Source organism: Ailuropoda melanoleuca, chromosome 10 (genome assembly GCF_002007445.2).
Source record: "Ailuropoda melanoleuca isolate Jingjing chromosome 10, ASM200744v2, whole genome shotgun sequence".
Taxonomy (NCBI): Eukaryota; Metazoa; Chordata; class Mammalia; order Carnivora; family Ursidae; genus Ailuropoda; species Ailuropoda melanoleuca.
The window spans coordinates 23,723,043-23,747,521 of NC_048227.1; the positions used below are offsets into that span (position 1 = coordinate 23,723,043).

At 48.6% G+C, this 24,479-nt stretch overlaps 2 protein-coding genes across 7 annotated transcripts in view; one reads left to right on the forward strand and one right to left on the reverse strand.

Annotated features, from left to right (window-relative positions):
* Positions 1-274: 274 nt before the first annotated feature.
* GPRC5B (G protein-coupled receptor class C group 5 member B) lies at positions 275-17,765 on the forward strand. The gene is made up of 4 exons (XM_019808780.2): positions 275-323; positions 6,376-7,389; positions 14,989-15,101; positions 16,442-17,765. Exons 1-4 carry the CDS (start codon positions 290-292, stop codon positions 16,484-16,486), a joined length of 1,206 nt encoding a protein of 401 aa, XP_019664339.1. The 5' UTR covers positions 275-289; the 3' UTR covers positions 16,487-17,765.
* Positions 17,766-19,494: 1,729 nt separating this feature from the next.
* The window catches only part of IQCK (IQ motif containing K), a 120,883-nt gene continuing 115,898 nt past the window's right edge, over positions 19,495-24,479 (reverse strand). For 3 of the 6 annotated variants that reach the window (XM_034670312.1, XM_011235822.3, XM_034670311.1), the window contains one exon: positions 19,495-20,480. In XM_034670312.1, coding sequence (XP_034526203.1) covers positions 20,425-20,480 — 56 coding nt within the window. In that variant the 3' untranslated portion in view covers positions 19,495-20,424. The remainder of the gene's footprint in view (positions 20,481-24,479) is intronic. The other 3 variants (XR_002144397.2, XR_002144396.2, XM_019808781.2) reach the window with 3 other exon arrangements.

Here is a 24,479-nt window from a genome sequence, read left to right on the forward strand (position 1 = left end):
ATGTAAATAGAATGCAAATCATCATCTGTTCGTTGGGAGCCCTCCACGAGGCCAGTTTTGTATCTGCGCTGTGGAGTGAAGGGTTTTCTATCTGTTCCCTGCTGTAAGTCTGAAAAGGGGTCAGCTGAGTTGAGAAGGAGAAAAATGGAAGGGGAAAGGAGTCGCCATTTGGGGCAGGCAGCAAGACAAGTAGTCTTGTTAGAGAAGCTTCAAATACTTACTGCTTCATTTGTCCTTTCAGTAAATGTACCAGCTACAGAACTGGGGCTGGGGCACTACAGTGTAGAGAATGGACAAGCCCCAGCTCTCAGGGCACTGCCCAGGTGGGTGAACAAATAAATAGCTAAATAAGTAAAAAAATATTAAGTAGATGTAACTTCTAATTGAAGTAAGAGCTGCCAGGAAAATAAAACAGGATGATGTCAAATTAAGTGATGAGGGTTTGTGTATGTAGGGAAGACCGTTCTCAGGAGTGACATTTTGGTGAAACCTGGCAAGATGGAGGGCCCACCTCTGGGAGATCTTGGGGGACCACTGTGCAGGCAGAGGGCACTGCAAATGCAAAGGCTTGGAGGTGGGAGTGAGTTTAGAACTGAACAAAGGCCATTGTGGCTCAGCTCCGAGGCAGATGTGGAGGGGGTGGGTGGGAGAAGGGATGGTAGGGACCAGCCAGACCACGATCTTTTGGGCCACGGAAAGGAGTTTAGGTTTTATTCTCCTTGGGCCAGTGAACCCTTAGAGGGTTTTGAGTAGGAAGCCAAGGGCTCTGATTTTTAAAAGCTCCCCTGACCTCAACATGGAGATGGAAAGCAGCTCCCCTTTCATTCTGCCTCTGGGGATGGCAAGGCGCCGGGAGCCTCTGAGGGGCTCCATCTGGCCTGTGGGCACCGCTTTGAGCCAGTCCTGTCCTGTGAGCCCACTTGAGGAGCAGCTCAGTTTTTAAAATTCACTCTCCTCTTTGAGGCAGTTCTTGTCCACCTTAGGTGGCCCCCACCCAGAGCCCTTGGCCCCATAAGCACTTCACACAGAGCTTCCTGGGGGTTCTGAGTTAGTCACATTTTCTTCTCCGAATTACAGCCCGAGAGGAACCATCCACCCCTGAACGGACAGCCAAGGATGCAATTTGCATTTAAATGATTGCTTTTATTTACAGGATTGGAGCTGCTTTGCATATTCATGGATCATGGAGCTTGTGTTCTGGCAACCCTGTTTACTAACCTAGGAGGGTTATTAAATTCAAGGGCCCCCAAGTAGGCTGGTGGTCTGGGCAGCATTAGGAAATGAAGATTATGAGATGGTGTAACTTGGAAAAGATATCAGAGGGCGAGACTGTGGGTCTGGGAAACAGTTTAATGTCAGGAAACCTTGTAACAGTTTAATCTTGCAGAGCAGGAAATGCACCATCAGCGGGCTATAACGGGAGTGGGCTGGGACAGAGTGTAATGCTGGGGCGCGTGGGGAAGACTAGCTCCACAGCCTCATCCTGGCCTTCTGCCAGACATGGGGTGAGGGCCTAAACTTGAGGTGCAGTGTAAAGGCCTCGTGTCAGGAGTTGGGAGAAATGAGTTCTAGTCCTAGCTTGGCCTGTGAATTACAGTAAGCCTCTGGCCAAGCTGCCTTACCTCTCATTTAACCAACAGGAAGGACGATGGAATCATGATTGTCTTTTTAATAAGCAGGGATCCTGTATTCCCTGTGTGGCAGGCACCTTGGGGAGTATTTCTCATGTACTTTTCACGCTGGCTTTGTGAAAGTGGCACTATCTTTATCTTTTATAGAGGAAGAGACTGAGGGTCAGAGAGGTTAAGTAATGCCTCATGTCACATAGTTAGGTCTGGCTTCACTCCCACTGAGGTCCTCCATTCGAGAGGAGACTGATGAAAGTGTAAATTCTGTGCCAGGCATTCATCCAGGTACCAAACTGCTGACTATGCCCAGGAGTAAGAAAACCCCCTCCCTGTCTGCTCATTCTTTTTCTTTCCCTTCCATGTTCTAGCATCCCCCCCCCCCATATCTTATATCTCTTCATATGGATAGTGGGTAGATGGGGACACTAGTTCCCAGGAGAATGGCCAGTGTCTGGTCTCTGGGGGTCCTCGCCCTGACTTTGTGACAGAAAGACCCGGTTTCAGGGCTCCCAGGCTGGCCTGGGTTTGCTATGGGAAAAACCACCTCAATGAGGCTTCTGCTTAGAGCGCCTGCTTTGGGGATCAGGTGAGTTTAGAGATTCCCAGGGCAGACTACCACCAAAGGCATCTCCCATTCACACCACCTCAGGGACCTCTTTGCCTGGTGTGATGCGGGAGGCTGGAAACCAGTGGTGGACAAACACCTGGGGGAGCCCCCTTCCCACCCCATCTCCATGGCAACTGCTCCTCCTGGAAAACGGTCAGCAAAGTTCATAACCTCTGATGAGGGAATATTTGCCAATCATTTCTATTTATTTAACAGACAATTTATGTAAGTGCTTACCCTGTGTCAACTACTGTCCTAAAACCTCATTATTATTTTCATCACAACAACCCCACAGGATGGGGACTGTTAACACCCCTCGTTTGTAGAGGAGGAAACTGAGGCAAGAAAGGTTAAATCAGTTTGCCCAGGGTCACAGGGGACTAGCAGGAGGGCAGGGGCAGAACTTGAAACCGGAAGATCTCTCTCGGAAGTTCGTCCTGCTTGGTGAGGAGCAGGGCTTCTGGGAGAGCTCACCGGGCCTATGGCCTTCAGGCAGGCAGCACTGTCCTCACACAGGGAATCTTGCCTGCATTCTTTCCAGCCTCTGCAGGCCCCAGCTCGTGGAGAAATGGAGCGTGCTGCTCCACCACCTGCCGGAGGCTTCTGGCCCCTCTGCGGGTGGGGGGTGGTGGACAGAGAGAGAGAGAGAGAGAGAGTGTGTGTGTGTGTGTGTGTGAGAGAGAGAGAGAGAGAGAGATAGTGTATTTAAGAGCCTCTGAATGAGTCACATTTCTGGGAGCTTGCCTGGCAGCAAAGGTAATTAGTATGTGAGCCGAGGCTTGTGCATTCGTTCACATTTGTTCATTCCTCCTTTTGAGGAGCTGCACGCCTACATCCCATGGGTTTGTGGCCATATATTCATCCCGTCCCAATCAGCCTTGCCTGCGGCGACTTGAAACCTCTAATCTGGCATAGTTCAGTTTGGGATTTCTGGAGAACCACTCTTTTGGTGGGAGGAAGCACCAAGTGGCCGATGCGGCAGCATGGGGCTTACCTGACAGTGGGTGCCGCCTGCTTGGTCTCTGGCACTGTTGGCGAGGCAGGAAGTACTGTGGCCGTGGCTCCTGGCTTCCCCAGCTGCATGTGTCCAAGTGTCTGAGCACACGTGGAGCTTGTTTGCCGGCTTGTTGAAAGGGAGGGGGCTAGGCTTGCCCCCTTGAGAGTCTGCATGTCCATGGAGCTCCCAGGTGACACTGCTGCTGTTGGCTGTCTGAGGATCAAACTTTGACTTAAACCTTTCAGGCCATCAGTTCTTTCCTCTGTAAGACAGCAGTGAGAACACCTGCCTTTTGGGGGTAACATGAGGGTCGAGACCACGTTTACCAGTTCATTGGTTCGGCAGCCGCATTGTGAGCCCTGCCCGAGTGCTAGCAAGTCAGTGCAGAACAAGACACACAAAGCCCTGGACGCGGGAGGAGCGGGGGAACAGACCAGAAGGGTAATAAAATGTTTGAAAATGTAGCACGTGCTACAAAGACAAAAATCAGAAGTACTGGTGTACAGCATAAAGGGGGACAAGAGAGACTGGCCAGCAAAGGGCTCACTCACCAGGTGACATTTCCAGAACCCAGGTCTTCAGTAAGAGCCCAAGTAACAATAGTATAATTGTTTGCCGCCTGGCTCCCCCACTTTCTAGCTGTGTGACCTCCAACAAGCCGGCTGACCTCCATGTTTTATTTCCTACAAAATGGAGATGGTAATGGCCTCATCGTGTCGTTGTGCAGGTGATAAGGCATTTGTATGTGTGACGTACGTAAAGGTGTGCCTACAGTGTGGTGAGCGCTATGAGTCAGGTATTGTCATTGTCACTCTGGCAGCAGTAGGAAACCCTGGAGGGCAATTCTGAATCCCCCAGAAATCCTGGATGAGCCAGACTCAGCTTCGTCCTGCGAGGCAGTGATCAGCTCTCCTGATCACCCTAGACGTCGTTCTGTAGTGTGGAGTGGCTGTCACCTCCTGGGCATCCTTCACAATGATAATGATGCACTAGAGACCCCTGGATCCCACTGAAGCCTGGCTGCCATTGGTTGCATCCACATGCCTAGACACTGGGTAGGGAGGACTTCCTGGAAGAAGGGGGGGGCACACGATGTGGGAGGAATCATAGAACTTCTTTGTTGGCAAGTAACACAAACCCAGCTCAAACTGGCTTAATCCAAAAGCAGGGAAGTTTATGGGCTGGATAAATAGTGGCTGGACCAGGAGTCTTGAATGCCAACATCTGGGGTGCATCCTCACCCCTAATTTGCTTGAGTGGAATGCTGGGATGCATGTTTAAGAAGCATCTCTTGCCAGATGCCTTCTTCTCTGAACCCGCCTTCTCTCATCGAGAGGCAAAGGTGACGATCCCTGTGGCACCAGGCTCCTTCTCATTTGGTGGCATCAATAATTTATCCCAGTCAATGGCTTCACAGCCAAGGCAGGATCAGAGCTGCTCCTGGAATCCTGTAAAGGAGCAGAGAGGGAGAGAGAGAGGTGGTCGATACTGCATTTAGTTAAGGAAGCCCCAGGGAGGAGCCGGAGCGGCCTGTATGTGGCTGGTTATGACCTCGCACAGGGGTGGAGCAAAGGCGGCAGGTCCAGCTTGAGCTGCCTGGAAATGGGCCTCGGAGCAGAGCTGTGTAGGCCGGAGCTTTCTGAAGGGCTGGCTCCGTTCAAAACAAGAGCTGGTGGCAGTAGGGGCAGAGGAAAGAGTCCCAGTGAATGAGCCTCTCATTCATTCAGCATCCACTAAGCATCACCTTTGTGCCAGCCCGAGTGCTAGTGCCTGAGTCCACACCAGTGCTGTCATCCTGGCATTTTTGCATCCCCACCCCCACAGGGGACATTCGGCAGTGTGAAAAGATTTTTGGGTTGTCACGTTTTTGGGTTGGGGGAGTGCGTGTGCTACGGGCATCTACTGGATAGAGGCCATGGGTATGCCTGAATACCCTACAATGCACAGGACAACAGCCCTCACAGCCAAGAACAGTCAGACCCGAAATGTCAAGGATACCAAGGTTGAGAAGCCCTGGTCTACCCCGGTGGACCAGACAGTGTCCCTGTCCTCCTGCATCTTGCAGTGGAGAAAGACAGGGGAAGGGCAAGAAGGGAACGGGAGAAGCCAAGGAAACAGGCTAGGGAGAAAAAGACTGTTAGAGCAAAGAAGGAACTAGACAAGAGGCTCTGGTGAAGAGGAATGGGGTTGTGACCTTGGCCAAGGTCTGAGAGGGTAACATTAGGGTGGGGGTGAGGAGCAGTTTTCTGAGCAATGGGCTTGGACTGGGAGCGTTTAAGCAGAGGGAGCGAGAGTGGCGAGATGGGACTTGGGTTAAGCCCATTTGCCGTAGCTGCTGTGTGGAGTCCAGCTTTCATGCGGGCTTGAAAGAGTGCCGAGGGGAATCCTCCAGCCACTGTCGGGGAGACAGACAGGGGTGCAGTGAGGATGGGTTCTCTGGAGATTTTGGGGGGAGGTATGAGGGCCAGGGAAAGGGGGAACCCAGGATGATATAGTTCATTTTGGATACACTGTGTTTGAAATGAGGGCATGCTTGTAGGACCCGGGTGGTATGACCTTGGGCAAGTGTCCTAACCTCCTGGAGACCCTGTTTTGTCAGCAGTGTAAGGACTGGATGTGCCCAGTGCCTGGCCTAGAGTGAGTCATGGGTAAATATTAAGCCATTACCATTGAGAGACTGGAAAGAGACAGTGTATACCATTCTCAGCACAGTGCTGGGCTCATGGCTGTCTCTTCAAAGTTTTGTTTTCGTTCCCTTTTTTTTGAAGAGGTCAGACATAGCACAGAATATAAACATCAAAGAATACAAAAGAGTATACAGAGAGAGTGAATCTCTCTCTCACCCTCTTCTCCAGCCACTAGCGATGATGATTCATGATTGTTCACTGTGCCAGATCAAGGCTGCAGATGGGAGCTGAAATCAGGGCCCTGTACCCACCCCCCACCCCTGGCTCCAGGGGCTGTGCTGTCTGGAGAAGGGGGTGCCTTTTTCTGACCTGTCAAAGGTGGCTCATGGGCCAGCAGATTCTAAATGGGGGGGTCTTAAAGAAGTCAGGAAAGTGGGAATCTTACAGTGAACTGGTCTTTTTCTCTCTCCAAACATCTCCCCCGTCCTCAATCTTCTGGAACATTTCCGGTGCCAGAGAGAAAGATGAAAACCCACCAGGTGCTCGCCTTCCTCCTGCTCTCCGTCATCGCCTCCGGGGCTTCTGAGAACGCCAGCACATCCCGGGGCTGCGGACTGGATCTCCTCCCTCAGTACGTGTCCCTGTGTGACCTGGACACCATCTGGGGCATCGTGGTGGAGGCGGTGGCTGGGGCGGGCGCCCTGATCACGCTGCTCCTGATGCTTATACTGCTGGTCCGGCTGCCATTTATCAAGGACAAGGAGAAAAAGGACCCCGTGGGCCTCCACTTCCTCTTCCTTCTGGGGACCCTGGGCCTCTTCGGGCTGACGTTCGCCTTCATCATCCGGGAGGACGAGACGATCTGCTCCGTCCGCCGGTTCCTCTGGGGCGTCCTCTTCGCGCTCTGCTTCTCCTGCCTGCTGAGCCAGGCGTGGCGCGTGCGGAGGCTGGTGCGCCACGGCAAGAGCCCTTCGGGCTGGCAGCTGGTGGGCGTGACACTGTGCCTGATGCTCGTGCAGGTCATCATCGCCATCGAGTGGCTGGTGCTGACCGTGCTGCGCGACGCCAAGCCGGCCTGCGCCTACGAGCCCATGGACTTCGTAATGGCCCTCATCTACGACATGGTACTGCTGGTGGCCGCCCTGGGGCTGGCGCTGTTCACGCTGTGTGGCAAGTTCAAGAAGTGGAAGCAGAACGGGGCCTGCATCCTGGTCACAGCCTTCCTCTCCGTGCTCATCTGGGTGGCCTGGATGACCATGTACCTCTTCGGCAACGCCGAGCTGCGGCAGGGAGACGCCTGGGGCGACCCCACCTTGGCCATCACCCTGGTAGCCAGCGGCTGGGTCTTCGTCATCTTCCACGCCATCCCGGAAATCCACTGCACCATTCTGCCAGCCCCGCAGGAAAACACGCCCAACTACTTCGACACCTCGCAGCCCAGGATGCGGGAGACGGCGTTTGAGGAGGACGTGCAGCTGCCGCGCACCTACATGGAGAACAAGGCCTTCTCGATGGATGAACACAATGCAGGTAAAGGGTCGCCACCCTGCGCCGTTAGGCTCTGGGCCCATGTGCCCCCAGAGAACTCCCTTCTTCGTCTCTAGTGGGGATGGGTGTTCCCCCGGGCAGTCCTGGCAGATGGGAGCCCGCACACATCGGCCCCTGTGCGGTAACTGGCCCAGAGAGGGATTTTTATTTGACATTTTTTTTTCCTATCCGTTGACAACTAATTTAACATCAAAATCCAGGTTTCTCACCTCTTTTGAAAAGTCAGCTCTGGCAGTGCTGGGTTGACATTCCCACCTAGCAACAGTGGTCTGGAGCTGATGGGAACCAGTGTAAGCTGGAAGTTTCTACCTCTCAGGAGTTGTGGCTGTTCCTTCTTCATTTTAATTCCAGTGTAGTTAACATACAGTGTTCTGTTAGTTTCAGGGGGGACAGTGTAGTGATTCAACAGCTCCATATATAGTACTCCCTGCTCATCAGGAAAAGTGTATTCTTAGTCCACTTTACCTTTTTCACCCATCCCCTCAGCCCCCAACCATCTCTCTGGTAACCATCTGTTCTCTCTAGCTAAGAATCTGTTTTTTGGTTTGTCTCCCCCCCCCCTTTGTTTTGTTTCTTAAATTCCACATATGAGTGAAATCATATGGGATTAGTCTTTGACTGGCTTATTTCGCTTAGCGTTATACTCTGTAGATCCATTCGTGTTGTTGCAAATGGCAAGATTTTGTTCTTTTTTATGGCTGAGTAATATTCCATTGTATATATACATCTTCTTTATTCATTCATCTATTGATGCACACTTGAGCTGCCACTGTGGAAGACAGAATGGAGGTTCCTCAAAAAATTAAAAATAGAACTACCCTATGATCCAGTAATTGGATTGCACTCCTGGCTATTTACCCAAAGAAAATGAACCCTAATTCAAAGGGATTTATACATCGCTATGGTTACTGTAGCATTATTTACAACAGCCAAATTATGGCTGTTCCTTTAGATGGGGATCCATTTTATGTTTACCACACTCCCCACCACTCCCTATTGCACCCTGACCCAGCTGCAAAACATATTAATTCCCTGGTTACCTACAAGTGTTTGAGTTTGTAGTCTCGGTGCTAGGTGGATGCAGGGGATACTGGGGGCAATGCTTGTGGCTCCCCACCTCCGTCATTCAGGAATGTATGAATTGGTCCCTGGAGTCAGATGCCCAGATTCAGGTCCTGCCCTCTGTACTTCCTAGATGTGTGGCTTTGAGCAGATTGCTTTACCTCTCCGAGCCTCAGTCTTTCCCATCTGTAAAATAGAAATAATGAGAGAATGTACCACTAGAAGTAACATCCTGAGGGTCTCCCCCAGGACCTGGCATGCTGGATGTGTGTGTTGGTTGGGTTCCCTTGAAAACAGAGCCTGAGACTTGGGTGCAGCTGGCTTACCCGGGAGGTGTTCCCTGCAAGAGAGAGGGGAGGGATAACCAGACCAGGAGGGCAGAAACAACCAGACAAGTACATCAATGAGTTGGTTACTGCCGTGGGCAGCTGGGGCTCGGTCCTGACAGGGATACATGTAGAATGAGCCTTAGACTTGACCTTCCAAATCAGGAGCCTGCAGCATTGGCCACCAACTCCTCTGTCGCCCACCATCATGCATATCCTCTGTCACCCACTCTCATTGCCATGTGCCCCATTACTCTGGCTAAATCAGTGCCACTGGCTTCTGAGAGGTTTGGTGGGCACTCGAGGTGGAGGCTGCCTGGGTACCCAGGACCGTGCATCACCCCTGCAGTGGGATTCAGAGGTGAGCTAGAGGATGTGGTGCGGGCACGCACTCGGAGTCCCTGCTGTGGATGCTTCCGCAGTATCTGTTCGAGTCATTACTTCAAGCGAGTCGGCTAGGTTCCCAGCACTTGAGTTTCAATAAAATTGCAGAGGCTGTAATAATAATAATAATAATAATAATAATAATAATAACAACAATAACTTTAACAGTAGTAGCAGCAGCAGTGGTACTGATTACCTAGTATAGTCCTTGCTTACTGAGCGTTAACTGTGCCAGGTCCTCCCTTGCTGCACCCAGTGAAGCAGGTTCTAGTATCATTCCCATCTTATAGATGAATAAATGGAGATTCTGAGAGGTTCAGTAACTTGCCAAGGACATTCAGATAGGAGGTGGCTCATTCCAGATGGTCATGGTCCCCTTTTCAGTGCTGCTCACCCAGACTGCTGGTCAGTGTTCACCGGCCAGTCATGACTGCAGAGTCAACCTTGTTGGGTTGATTGCTGAGTACACCCTGCCTGTCCCCTGCACACAGAGGAGAGCACGTTGAGCCATCAGATCCTCAAAGGTCACCCAGAGCCCTCCTCACCTGCCCAGGTTCTTCTGTGCCTCCAGCTCCTGACTAGACCCACAGGAGGGAATACCGATGGCCCCAGCTGTGGATAGGTGGGGAGAAACCCTGGTGTGGTCTTTAACAGAGCTGTTTCAATCTTACTAGAAAGTCCCAGGCCAGCAAGCCCATGTTTGTGAAAGGATTTAGCAGGAATGAGTGTCAGCTCCCCATGTTGCCAGGACAAGATGGGGGTCAGAATGGGGATCATCATCACTGGGAGCCTAGAAAGGCCTTCCAGAGAATGTCATGAGCAGAGGTCAGGAGCCTGGCTAGTTCCTGGGGTCTGGTGGAACCACCTCTTCCCTGGCTCCCCCGGAGCAGGGTCCTCTTTATGAGACCCATGGACACCCCCTGGACCTCAAAGGTAGTGGGGACTTCTGAAGTGGATGTGCACTTTTGTACATTCATTGGGGAATTTTTGTCTATCACTTTGTCAAATTCTCAAAGCTGTCTGTGACCCCCAGAAGGCTAAGAATCAGTGTCATTTAACCTGATGGTCTAGTTTACTTGAAGTGAAATGGTGATGCTAGAACGACCCAAGCATTAGGGTCTTCAAAAGTAAGGTTGGCTAACCTTTAGTAGGTGCTTACCGTGGACCAGTTACCACTCTGAGCATTTCAGTGGCTAATGTCATTTAATCCCTACAATAACCCATTGAGGTCCACTTTGCAGACAGGAAACTGAGGCACAGAAGGGCTATGTGTCTTGCCTAAGAGGCAGAGCCAGGGTTTGAGCCCACATAGGCTGGTTCCAGAGCCCCAGTGCTTGATTCGTCTGCCACAGAATCACTCATCTCTCCTCAAAGCACGTTAGTGACCCTGAGCTCACTGATGTACCAGATGACTTGGGCATTGAGGAGACAGGATTTACCAGTTCCATTTTATAGAGCAGGAAACTGAGGTCTAAGGCCAGGCAACTTGTTTAAGCTTACACTCTAAGAACAGGGAGGAGGGAAGTTGGTTTTCCACTACATCCATTTTTTTCTTGTGAGAGTGCAGCCAATCCTTCCTATCCACATAAGATCTAGAGATCAGAGGTATCTGGGACCCAGGTGAGAACCAGCAATACCAGGGCTGGCACACTAGGTGATTTGGGGGGGGCATCTAAAAGGGCCCCCCACCCCCATCTATTTCACACTCTGACAAATTCCAAAGCCAAGTAAGTTGTCTTTCTGTTCCCCCCTTTTTTTTCCCCAAAATAAAACCAGTTTTATCATACCATTTTGGTGACAAAAAAGAGAATAATCATGTAGAAGTTTCAGCAAGTAAAAATAACAAAAATTGCTCAAAATCCCGTTGCCCAAAAGCAGCTACTGCTGTTTGCTCCCATCTTGCCAGACATCTCTCAGAGAGCACAGTCTCTCTCCTTCCCTCCCTTTCTCCCTCTCTCTCTCACACACACAGTCCCATAGACTGGTTCTAACCTACCTGTACTTTCTTGGGCAGCTTAAAAAAAATTACCAGGGCCTGCCCCCTCGTTCTGACTAAGTCTGTTTGGGTTTAGGTTTCTTAAGCTCTCCAAGTGCTTTGAAGATGTAACCACTGATCTAAGTAGTGTTCTGCAGTGTGTTTGCTTAAATCAATATTGTATCATGCGTGGAGGCCTTTCCAGGTCAGTGACTGCAGAGCTATAATATCTTTTTCATGGTGCAGAGCTTTCCTTGGGCACAATAATTTATTTTTCTGATCATCATCTGGTGGATATTCCACTTGTTTCTGGCTTTCCGCATAAGTAATGCTGTAGTGAACATTCATCTTTGTGCCCTTCATCAATTAACTTCTTGCAAGAAAAAAAAAATCCCTGGACATGCATAAAAAAGAATCTGCACCTTTAAATCTTGATAGATACTGCCAGATGGCCCCCTAAAAGTTAAACTAATTTACTGCTTGCCCCCCCCACCCCACCATTTCATAACTGTATGAGAGCCCCATTTCTTCACTCACCTTGGATGTTGTCAGACTTTGTTTTAGTAGCCTTGTTTCGGATCCTCCCAAATGTGTGCCCACCAAAATTCACATGGGACCAGGCAGGGTGGGCCCCAGGCAAAGCCAGTTCCCTCAGAAAGCTCACATGGGCTAAATTGGAGTCCCGGCTAGGATTGCCCTTGTTCTAGAAACCCTTGCTTTGCTGGTTGGGGGACATCTGGGCATGTTCCCTAGCCACGATGAGAACAACTGTTGTCATCTTTGGTGGTGACCTCAGCTGGCTTGTATTTTAGGGAACCAGGCCCCATTAGGGGCCTTGCCCAGGAGTTACAGTTGGCCCTCTTTTGCATTTTAGCCAGCCAACTCTCTTCCCTGAGAGTCAATCTCTGACGTCTTCAAGAGATGGGAAGGGCATTCCCCAGGTGGCCTGTGGCTCAGTTAAGCCCCAGTGACCTCTGCTTCCAGACTTCCTTGCCCCAAATGAGATCCCAGGTATATACCACTTCATCAGCCTCCTGCTTATTAATAAGTATCAGCAAGGCATGAGGTATGTGATAGAAGATTAAAATGCACCGAAGGATGCAGCACCTCAGATCACATCTTGGAAAGCGTTAACGAGGCATATTAAATGTTCACCTTTCAAAGGAGCAATAAAGAACATTCTTTCTTTTAGGGGATTTGGGCTCTCAGATATCATTAGGACCAAGGGCCCTTTAAACTCTGACTCTTAGCTTCCCGGTGCAAGGCCCTGAATCAGCTTTGGGGGGAGGGTCAATCTAACTTCACTTGCAGAGTCTGGATAGGAGAAGGCTGGCATTCAACCTAAAAACTTAGATTCCTGTGGGGACGCTCTTATGGGTGAGCCCTGCTTGCCTTTCACAGCGACCCAGGTCAGAGTGCGGTGTTAGATGCAACACTTGTAGTTGCAAGTAATACAAAATCTGATTTGAACTGCCTTAATTAAGCAGAAACAAAACGACAACAAAACCAAATGTACTGGGGATGGGGCTACAGGAATCATTAGATCAAGGACCCTCGGGTGATGACTAAATTTGATCTTTCTCCATCTCTTGGCCCTGTTAATATCATGGCAGCCCACAACTCTAGACTTACACAGAGTCCCAGTGGAAAAGAGGAACATTTCCCAGGATGCTTGAGCAAAAATCCCAGAGATGGCTCTGACTGGACCTAATTGGCCAGGTTGAAATCATATGCTAACCTCAGGCCAGGGTAGAAGGAGGTCATAGCCAACACTGGGGCCAAGGCACTCACAGATGGCCGGGAGAGTCGAGCCTTTGTTTCGTTGAGGAAAATGTGTTGGGGTGAGATTCCCCCACTACGGCTGGCCAGGTCTGTGCATTATAAGGAAAGCAGTGCTATTTCATGTTCCCTCTCTTCAAGCAGGTGTAGGCTAGGAATTGAGACTAGTAAGAGCCCGTGAACTACCTCCTCTATCCCTTGGTGCCCCTCCCTGGCTCCCCCTTCTCTACTTCCTGGGAAAGGTATCTCCTTGCTCAGCTCATGCATAATGAGCTGCTTGAAGGCTTGGATGGAGCTGCTAACGCAAAAGAGGTTACCTGTGTCTGGAGACCTTCATTCCCCACTGTGCCTCAGTTTCTTTGGTCCAGCTTGAGCTGAGCTGCCCCTCTCTAATGTCACTTAAATTCAAGTTGCTTCTAAGTAACTAAGTGTGATGGTTAAAATCAGTATTTGAAGCCAGCATCGTGTGATGGTTAAGAACACAAGTTCTCTGCCTGGTTTTTTGAATGCTGGTTCTGCCTCTTTCCAGCTGTGTGACCTTGGGCTAGTAACTTAATCTCTCTGTGCCCTGTGTAAAGTGGAAATAATGAAAGTACCTATGATGCTAGAAAGCAGATTCCCTGTTGAGTACGGAGCCCGATTGGATGTGGGGCTGCACTCGGGGCTCCAGGTGGGGCTCAGTCCCAACACACCTCTGATCATGACCTGAGCCAACCCCGAGATCATGACCTGAGCCGAAATCAGGAGTTAGAGGCTTAACCAACTAAGACACCCAAGTGCCCCTCTTCGGAGAGGACTTTAAGTGAGGCTTTTCTTGGCAAAGCAAGATTAGTGCCTTCAACAAGAATGAAAATAACAGAGTCCGTGTTACAACTGAGACGGACTTTTGTTTTTATAGTGCTCCTACATTCTGTATTAGTTTTTAATAGACTATTTTTTAGAGCAATTTTAGTTTTACACAAGAAGTGAGCAGGAATTACAGGGAGTTCCCACAATCCCCTATTATTATCAGCCTGCATTAGTGGTACATTTGTCACAGTTGATGAATCAATATTGATACGTTGTTATTAACCAAAGTCCACAATTTACATTTCAGAGGTCACTCTTTTGTTTGTACAGTTCTACAGATTTGGATGAATGGGTAATGTCACTTATGTACTATTATAGTATCGTAAAGAATTGTTTCACTCCCCTAAAAATGCCCTGTGCTCCACCTGTTCCTCACCACCGCCCCCCCATCATTAGTCTTTAATTTCTCTGTACTTTCGCCTGTTGCAGAATATCCTAGTTGGAATCACACAGTATGTAGCTTTTACAGACTGGCTTCTTTGACTTCGCAATATGCATTCGTTTCCTCCATATCTTTTTGTGTAGTTTGGGTTTTCTTTACAAGAAAGGAAATTCAGATCTCTAAAAGTACACAGTAAATAGGAAACGCCATTTACCCACCTCTCTTAGGTTAAAAAGTGCTGACATATTTTGCCATCTTTGCTACAGCTGTCTCTTTTTTTCCTGTTTAGAAATACCCTGCCCGTGGGGGTTGGAGTCCCTGTGTTCTCTTTCCCTGTCACTTTCCCACGAAGACGGCCTCTATCATGTACTTGATGTCCACATTCTTAGGGTTGTCAGCCTCTGTGTATCCAGAAGCAGGGGCTGGTGTTGAACGGTGTGATGTTGAACTTGACATGAGTGACACTGTGTGGTGAGACAGGAGACCTCTGAGGGATGCAGAGGGGCTTCCTTGTCACCCATGGCCTGCAGGGGCAGGGCGGGTAGAGGCTCCACCGAGCCCCCCACCCCAGCAGCCTGCGCCCTGGAGTCTACAAACTTCCCAACCCCACTGAGATGGGTCATGCTCCAAGAGAGCCAGAGAACAAAGCCCCTTTGTGACTTTTGTTTTGAATCTGGCTTGTGACAATGGGGAGGAGTGGGGAGGGGTGTGGGGGGGGAATGTGTGCCGGGAGCATGGTGTTGATGCAGGGGAAGAAAACAAAATCGTGGGTTGTTTTTTGTTTTTTGTTTTGGTGTTGTGTTGCTGCTTCCTACCTCTCTCAGCTCTCCGAACAGCAGGATTTCGCAATGGCAGCTTGGGAAACAGACCGAGCGCTCCGTTTAGAAGCAATGTGTATCAGCCCACTGAGATGGCCGTTGTGCTCAATGGAGGGACTGTAAGTATTAAGAGGTGATGTTTTGGCCGGAAGCCCAAGAGCGGTCAGTGTTGGGGGCAGCTTCAACGGGGGCATACGGCTCTGTGGAGGCTGCTTACGGGCCCTGCACACACACTGGCTCAAGTTGACACCCCTTGCAGCTAGAATGCATGCAATGCTTCCATTTCTCTTTCCCTATCTACCCCCTTTCTCCACGCTCGGAAGATCGACCTATACTTAGTGAACCATCTGTGGATTCGTTCGAAAGAGTCCCTCTTCCTTGGGGCTCCTCGTACCCATTGAGTTCTGTGGCTTTCATTTTGTAGGAGGTGCCCCCCCACCCCCAGAGGTGAGAAAAGCCCAGAGTTGTGAACCACCCCCCCAACAGATTTAGTGTTTCCCCCCTCCCCACCCTCCATCCCCCACACCGCACCCCCCACCCCGTGCTCCAGTTGGGTACCGGGTTCCCCCACCTCCACTCCTTAAAAGACGTCTTAAGAAATTGGAGTGATTATCATTTCTCTCCTGCGAGCACAATAACAGGTTTTACTATCTGATGCCAAACAGACCTTCAGCAGAATTGTCATTGTTTACATTTTGCCTCCGTGCAATTACATCATTTTGTTTCTCCAGCAATCCAAAGACACACTGTCATTCCCACATTTAATTTCCAAACATAGCTACATGCTTCTTTCAGAAACAATGCATCAAGCCAGTTTACACGTGTAAATTGGACTTCCATTCCTATATCATGTGCCAATTCCATAACTCAGCCTGAGCTTTTTTTCTTTTCTTTCCTTTTTTTAATATAAGTCGGGGATGGTCTTTGATCTCTGGAGGGAATTTGGGTTTTCCTGGCCTTTTGAATGGTATGCAAGGCATTGGTTTGCACTGGTTTGGAACAGGCTCAAAGACAAATAGACTCACAGATTTGCTTTTTGAAAACCCCCTGCCAACCCTTGGGCTGTTTTATTGTCGGGTGCCAAGAAAAAGCCTGACTCGAAAGCATTTGGCCTGTGTATTATAATAAATAATGTTAGAAAATGGCCCCATCAATCACTCTTAAGCCCTCCTGGTCTCTTCAAGGCCAGTGGGCATAAAAACACCATGGACTTAGAAAAAAGCCAAGTGGGTTTCTGAGTGAGAAAACAGCCATTTGGGGTGCATGATTACAGAAAAGGGGACCTGGCCTTCCCAAGAACAGAGCAGCGTCACACACAGCGGTTGCTGCTTTTCTTGGGAATTACTCAGCCCGTTAGGAAAAAGCAAGGTAACTTATCTTTGGCACATTGTTAACGAATTGGTTTCTGATGTTGACTTTGCAAAGCACAAAGTTCTTAGTGTGTTATCCTTGTTTCCAGATCCCAACTGCTCCGCCAAGTTACACTGGAAGACACCTCTGGTGAAAGACTTTAAGTTCCAGAGAATAAGAATCTCTCTTACCGATTTTATTCCCTGGCTGTGTCTTTCTTGAGGGAGAAATCGGTAACAGTAGCCGAACAAGGCTGCCTCACAGCCAGGAGATCTAGAAATCCTACACAAGGGGATTTCGTGTAAATGTGAACACTGCTGAACCGAAAAGCTAACACCGACTGCCCTCCCGTCCCCTGCCACACACACACACACACACACACACACACACACACACACACACGTAATACCAAACCAACCTCAATCCCTGCAAACTAAAGCAAAGCTAATTGCAAATAGTATTAGGCTCGAAAATGTGGCTGGGAAGACTGTTTCATCCTCTGGAGGTAGAACAGAACCAAATTCACAGCCGGTGGGCCAGGCTGGTGTTGGTTGACTGTGGAGGTCCCCACACCATCACCCCTCCCCAGCAAGTGCTGGACCCCAGGTGGCCTTTTGGAGATGACTGTTTCATTGAGAGGACTAATGGGGACTTTTCCACCAGCTTGCCTGTTGGTTTGCACATTTCAGGGGGGGTCAGGAGCAGTTAAGGAGTTGTGGGTGAGATTCCAAGGTGAGGCCCAGCTGAATCACGGGGATGAGCTTTACAGCCAGTAGTGGGGGAGGGACCAGGGCATGTGCCAATGAAGAGAAGGCTATCTGGGAGTTGAAGTGACCATCACATTTAGAAAGTGATGACCCACCACTGTTCCCTCTGTGGGCCTCCTGCTGCAGGTCTACGGCAGAAAAGCAAGCCCCCTCTCCCTCCTTTGTGGAGCCATAGCGATATTCTGCCTGGGGCAGCAGTCTCTTTCCCTTGATGAGCTCTCCCTCGTCCTGCACTTGCCAGTGCACCCCCCCCCAAGCCCTTTCCCAGTTTTATTTCCATGTTCATTTTAAAAGCTCAGATGGGCCATCAGCTGACAGCCTCCCCCCAGGGTGGCAGGCCAGAAGGCAGGTGCCACAGCAGATTTTCCGTGATGATGGCACATGGCAGGGCATCCCAGGGGAGAGATGACACTCCGCTGCCTATGCAGTGAGTTCTCAGGTGTTAGGTGTTGACGGAGTGCAAGTGCCAGGGACGGGTGGAGCACTCGAGGGGTTCTTGCTGCTTTTGGAGGGTATGTGGGACGTGTTTTGACTTGGTTTTCTGTAAGTTCCATGAAAATGATTCTCTTCAAAGCCCATTGTTTCTGTCATGGTTTCCATCTGTCCTAAGCAAGTCATTCCTTTGTTATTTGGCATTTCGAACATCTCGGCCATTAAAAGCCCCATGTTCTCTGCACTGTTTGGCCAGCATAATCACTAGCAGTGATGCAAAGCAAAGAGTTTTAACCTGACGGCATGAAATGTATAAAGAGGGTGAGTCTTTTGGCATATGCTCTAATGACTATATTGCTTTTTCTATGAAACAACCCATAAGCCTTTAACCTTTAAAGAAAATGAAAAAGGTTAGTGTTTGGGGCCGGGGGGGAACTGACCTCTTCATAAGCCAATATGTCTGAGCTGTTTTAATAAACCTTCTGATTTTTCTCAAGGCCCTAGTCTCTGCTGTGTCCCGTCCTCGCCACAGTTCCCCTCCCCCCGGCAACCTTGCAGAGCAATGGGGTAAACGAGGCCAGTCTGGCCATCCCTACGTGGCCCTCCTTCGAGTTTTCCTTCCCGCTAGTGCATTTCCTTGTGTTGCCACGCATGAGGAAGAAAAAGCATGGCACCAGAATGCCACCCCTACCTGACCTTTGGGAACCAGCCCCACCCCCGCCCAGAGCATGTGCTCGCTTCTAGAGAATCATTCCAAACCTCTCTCGAGGAGCGTCATTGGTGGACTGGAAAGCTCGAGTACTGGGGAGGAGAGGGAGGGAAAGCAGCTAGGACCCGGGGTGGGGGTGGTGGCTGCATGCAGACCCAGGATTGTGAAAATACAGAAATCTCCAAATGCCTCGGTCCAGTCCGATGAAAAACGACAGCAATACACATTCTCGTGCCAGGAAATGGTTGCTTACCCCCGCTCTCTGGAGTCCTTTGGAGCTCTCTGATCCCATCAGTGATTCCGTCTGCAAGAGCCCCCCTATCCCCCTTGCAGAAGGGGGCAATTCACCCGATCGTTTTCCCTCTCAGTTCTTGGTGGTCCAGGCGTATAAGGTGAGCACGGCGTAAGTGGCTACAAGGGGAAAGTAACGTTTCACCAACATAAAAACGGAATCAACTTTGAGCCACGGGAAACCTCACTTAATGAGACCTTTTCTCCCTCCTTTCTTTTTAAATCTCTGATACGTTATTGCGCTTCTGGGTTTTGTTTTATTTTGGCTTTAAGGTTGAGAGTGGGCTGGATGCCCTCCCAACGGGGCAGAGGTGGGGAGTGAGGGCAGAGAGCAGAGAACGGGTATTTTTCTAATGACTCCACCTGAAGGGTACAAAGAGGCCCCTTTGCCAAGAGACTGTGGCCACCAGCTGCCCCCACGGAGCAAACTTTAAATACAAAATCAAATGGCACCTCTGTTTATGTAAACAACACTTGTTGAGGGAAAATGACCTGAAGGAGAACATCTGTGATCAAAATACCTAATTGTAAGCACAAATCTTTCTGTGTCCGGTTATTAAAATCACTCTGGGACTATAACAGCCACGCTTGTCCCCCCTTTTAATAGAAAATGGTCATTCTATCCTGGATTTCTCCACTGGATATGGAGGGTGGGGAGTGAGGGAATCAGCTCAGAGAATTGACAAACTGGGAAAATCTGGGGATCCCGTGCTTTTAGCACAGATCCCATCAGGGCCCACTGAACAAGGGTAAACTTGGAGTGGTCTTCTAGGTCGGCCAGTGCTGAATTAAACCCCAAACTGAAAGGGAGCGTTGTGGCTTTTATAATCCAATGATGCAATGATTATACCAGCTTACAAGAGTTCTCAGCAGGTGCTTTTTATTAATTGATAAAGAGCTAAGGCTCGTTTTTGATAGATAATATATATTTATTAAATGTATTAATGTGTGTTTTATAATGTACCTTCATCCTCCCCTGGCTGACTATTGCATACTTATTAAAAAAAAAATCGTTAAAGAAATTTCAAGACAATCAATGTGTACCATAAATGACTGTATATACATATTACAAATTTAAAGGTTGTAAAGCATGGGCAGATAGGTTTTATTTTCAAAATGCTGTTCTTAACACAAAAATAAAGGCTTTACTATTTACTTAAGATGTGTGGTAGCTTGTCAAAACCATCCAGAATAACTACGAGGCTTTTGGATCTGCCTGGAGGCTAAGTCTGTGGCATTTTGAGTGGGGGAATCCTGGTTAACAGCAAACTGCAGAACAAATGAGGGTAATAAGTTAGCTTACCCATCAAATGAGGAACTTTCTATAGTACTTTGGAGACTCGACAACCAAAGTCCTTTGTTATTGTTGTCTGGGTTTAAGTGTCTCAACTTGTTGGGTTTGCAGTCAGAGTTAACAGTCAGTCTCCTTTGGAAATGGTCATAGGCAATATGTCTTTTTTATGAAAAGAATACTCACCAGATAAACTTAAAACCCATGGCAGAGGTTTGGGACTTAAATTTAAGTATCGATCTTTGCAAAGGCAGCCAAAAGTGGGAAACTGGTAAGTAAAGCTCTTCAATGTCTCTTGGAACTAGAGTTCGTTGTACATTTTAACGGCGGTTGGTGGAGAATATACCTGAAGCACTGAAGAAATAATAATGGATAAAAGAAGAAAACTTGGGGATAATGCAGAAAGTTATGATTAGGACTCTTGTATGATAAACTATACGCACTAAAGCATGTTTGCAACAAATCCTATCTTGTGCAGAAAAGATGCTGTATTCACATGTACCAAATCTAGTCGTTAAAAAAATCAACAGAGGAGGAGGCATAATTTGTACATTTTCCTCACGGGTCACTGAAGCTCCGAAGGGAAAAGATCACACTGGTGGTTAAGGTGGTGGAGTCTTAGGTGCCACTTCCCCCTCCTCCTCCATTTTGCATTTCACTGCAAAGAAATGAAAGAGAATGTCAGAATCGATTTGCGTACCTAGACAGACTTGTCATTTTGAAAACAGCAAACTTTGACGTGTGAGATCCGTGACACCAAAACCCACTGGCCACCCACTATGGTTCTGGCGCCACAGAACCATTGGGTAAGAAGACAGGGCCATTGTGCTCCAAGGACAGAATCTAAGGCTTCAAAACCACGTAATGTTCATGACCATTCTTCCCCCCCCGCCCCAGTTTTATTGAAAAATAATCGACATACACTACTGTATAAGTTTGAGGCAGACAGCAGGATGGTTTGATTTGCATATCTTGTGAGACAGTTACTAGAATAGGTTCAGCTGACCCCATCCTCTCATACAGATACAATAATAAGAAAAGAAGAAAGGGAAAAAAGTCTTGTGATGAGAACGCTTGGGATCTACTCTCTTCACAACTTCCTGTAAATCATGCAGCAGTGTTAGCTAGAGTCCTCACGTTGTACATTAGAGCCCTAGTTCTGAGTTAGCACGTAACTGCAAGTTTGTATCGTCCCTGGTAACCACAAGTCTGATCTCTTTTCCTGTGAGTTTGGGTTTTGTTTTTTGTTTAGATTCCACATATATATGAGGTCATACACTATTTGTCTTTCTCTACCTAACTTATTTCACTTAGCATAATGCCTTCAAAGTCCATCACAGCCATTCCTAATTTAGTTCAGTAGAAGGTCAAAAGTGCGCTTTTCAGGTCGGGGGAACTGAAGAAAGGAAGTTTTACTGACGATGATGACAGATTCCAGGCTCTTGACTCAGCCCAATCTGTCACCACTCACCTTGCTCTCCCCACCCACCCAAAATTAAAAACTCAGGATAACACTGGGGTGAATACAAGGTCAGAAGGGAATCTTCTAGTCTTTCATGGTCTGGAAAAGAATGTGATCTGGGGGATTTCCTGCATCGGCCAAACAGGAAAGTTGGCAGAACACAGGACAGCACAACTTGTAAGGGAAATTGTCCCAAAAGGGAAAAGCCCCTCCCCTGGAAAAGCAGGGAAACCCATTCCCCCAGGGTGGGGGAAACCCTTTCAGAAAGACCCTCTCATTTTTAAAAAAGTTTTTCTAAGATTTTATTTATTTGAGAGACAGCATGCACTCCCGCAAGCAGGGTGGGGGCGGGGCAGGTGGGGAGAGGGAGAGAATGGAGAAATTTTAAGCTGAGCACGGAGCCCAACACTGGGCTTGATCTCAGGATCCTAAGCCGAAATCAAGGGTTAGTTGCTGAAGCAAATGAACCGCCCAGGTGCCCGCAAGAAAGACCCTCTTGTTTTTAGTAAGTCTTTGCTTCTAGTGTCCAGGTGCTTGTGGAGAGCAGTGTTCGAGCATAAAGGGTGTTGGGGCTTGTTACTGTGTAGGGCACATGTTTTGATCCAACCGGGCCCGAGCATGGAGTGAGGTGGGGACAGCATCGCGGGCAATGCAGTTACTTCCTGTTGGAAGTGGACTGAAAGCTTTCCGCAGCCCAGGCTAGCACAACAGTCTTCAAGCTGGGGCTACACAAAGACTTTCTAGGGTACTTGGTCATGGTTTATTCAAAGAAAGTCACCTTCCAAAGCCGCAGCTTCCACACCATGGACTTGCCGTGGGTGGGGTTTATATTGATCCCCTTTCCTACCTCTCCCGGTGCTGCCATTGCCAAGTGTAAAAAATCCCCAGGTGCCAAACAAGGAGGCAGTTTTTCTACCAGAGTCTCCTTTCTATATTTAATAACTATCAAAAATTATAGCTTATTTATTTGGCTTTCTTTGTGAACTACTAATGACTGTATTAGTAACTCAAACCAGAAAAAGTATTTTTCATACTTAGAACCTGTGGTCGCCGGAAATTTTAAAAGAATTGTTTTGAGCATATACACCTTTTTTGTTCCACATATGGACGTTTTACGGGTAAACACCGTGAATACCTTACGCGTGTCTAGATCCTATTGGTGACACTGACCCTTCACAGCCAAGGACGTGCTAGGGCTCCGTAGGTGCTTTCCCGCTATCCTGCCGATCAGTGGTGTCATCTGGATGGGAATGTTCAACAACTGAGTGGGGATGGCAGATTCCCGACCGGTAGCATCTGCCAATTTCCGTAGCCGATTTTAAGCTACCAGCCGGACCACATAATACAGAGCTGGGAGGAGGTCTGCTCAACCTGATGGAACAGCTCAGTACAGGGCTGCTCTGGGTTCCTACCTGGAGGTCTGCAGGGAAACCTCAGGGGCAAGATGGTGCTCTAGGCAGGGTTAGGGGGAGCAGCAACGTTTGCGCCACTGGGAACCTATCAGAAATGGAAACCCGCAGCTCTACCCCAGACTTGCAGAATCAGAAACAGTGGAGCCGAGCCAGTTCATGTTTTTAACAAGCCCCCCAGGTGATGATGGATACGAGTTACAGTTTGACCCACTGCCGCTGGTTCTCCACCTTGGCTGCGTTAAAGAATTACCTGGGCCACGTCTGAAGCCTATTAGTGCCTGGGTCTCACGCCAGACATTCTGATGTATGAGGCCCATCTGAGGCCCAGGTATTTATTCAAAGTTCCCATATGCTGCTACTGTTCGGCCAGGACTGAGAAACCCAAACTGGGGTTGGAGTCCCTTAAAAAAAAAAAAAAAAGACCATAAAGACCCTCACAGCAGTTCAGAAAAGCTTAGAGTTCCCCTCAATGTCTCAAAATTGAAGCAGTTTGAATGACCTCTCTGACCTACAGCTGGCAGACAAATGCTAGAGCCTACCAGTAGCCATAGAGGAAAGGGGGGGGGGCTGGGAAGAATCCAGCCCTTGGGTTTTCTGTTGTTCCTCAGCCCTGCATGAAGAAAGACTTCACCTGCTCCCCTTCGTCCCAGTATCAACCAATTCCTGCCCATGCCTTGACTCCCTTAGCCACCCCTACACTTCACCTTTGCCTGGGGAAAAAGCCCTTATTATCTCTTTCTGATTATTAAACACAAAAATCTTGAGAAAGAACAGAAAGGGATGCTAGGATCGCTCCTCCAAATTGAAAAATCAAAATACTATCTAGAGTTGATGGACTGGAAATAAAGGTGGACATGGAGCCTCATGATGGAATCACCTGGGGAGGTTTGAACATTCTCAATGCCCAGCCCCACCCCAGCCAATCAGGTCAGAGTCTCTGGGGGTGTCCACTGGTGCCACCATATTGCAAGAGTGGCATTATCAAGTGAAACTGAGTGTGCACGCTCCCTGCAGTGCAGCAGTTGCACACCTGTATCCATCCCCTGGGGAAACCCTTGCACACATGTTCTGGGCCACGTGGATAGCAGGAAGCTGCAAACAACCCCAGTGTCTATCAATAGCTGACTGGATAAATAAATCGTGGTCTACTTGAACGGTGAGTATACAGCAGTGAACATGAATAAACCACAGCTACACCTGTCGACTTAGATTTGCTCACCCATATTGAAGGAACGGTGGAAGGCACAGTGTAATACATATAATACACATAGTGCGATTCTATTTCCAGCAAATCTAAATACCGAGGGGTGCCTATAAAGATAAGAAAAACTCTAAAGAGAGGCAAGAGAACAGGGAGATCTGGCTGGTTCAGTCAGAGCGTGCGACTCTTGATCTCGGGGTTGTAAGTTCGAGCCCCATTTTGGGTGTAGAAATTACTTACAAATAAAATCTTAAAGAAAAAAGGCAAGACAACAATTAGCACAAAAGTCAGGGGAAGTGGCTTCACTGGGGGAGGAGAAGCTTTAAAGGTGTTGACAGTATTCTATTTCCTTAACTGGTATGGTAGTTATACGTGAGCGTTTGCCTCATGGTTACAGGTACTCTATAGTCACTGTTGTATGAGTATTTCCCCACCTCCAAAAAACAGGTAAAAAGAAATAAACACGGGACGGTACTATATCACTTGAAATTACAAAATCAACTAATAAAGGAACAGAAAAGAACAATTTAAGTGCTTTGGGAGGTTGGGGATGGGGTATAAGTGAACTAGTCCTCATCTGTC

Excerpts from the sequence above, each read along its gene's own strand:
- GPRC5B (XM_019808780.2), top strand. The coding sequence starts at position 290 with ATGGACAAGCCCCAGCTCTCAGGGCACTGCCCAG. Across the intron at positions 324-6,375 it reads GCTCTCAGGGCACTGCCCAG|AGAGAAAGATGAAAACCCAC; the intron begins GTGGGTGAACAA and ends TTCCGGTGCCAG. Across the intron at positions 15,102-16,441 it reads TTGTGCTCAATGGAGGGACT|ATCCCAACTGCTCCGCCAAG; the intron begins GTAAGTATTAAG and ends CCTTGTTTCCAG.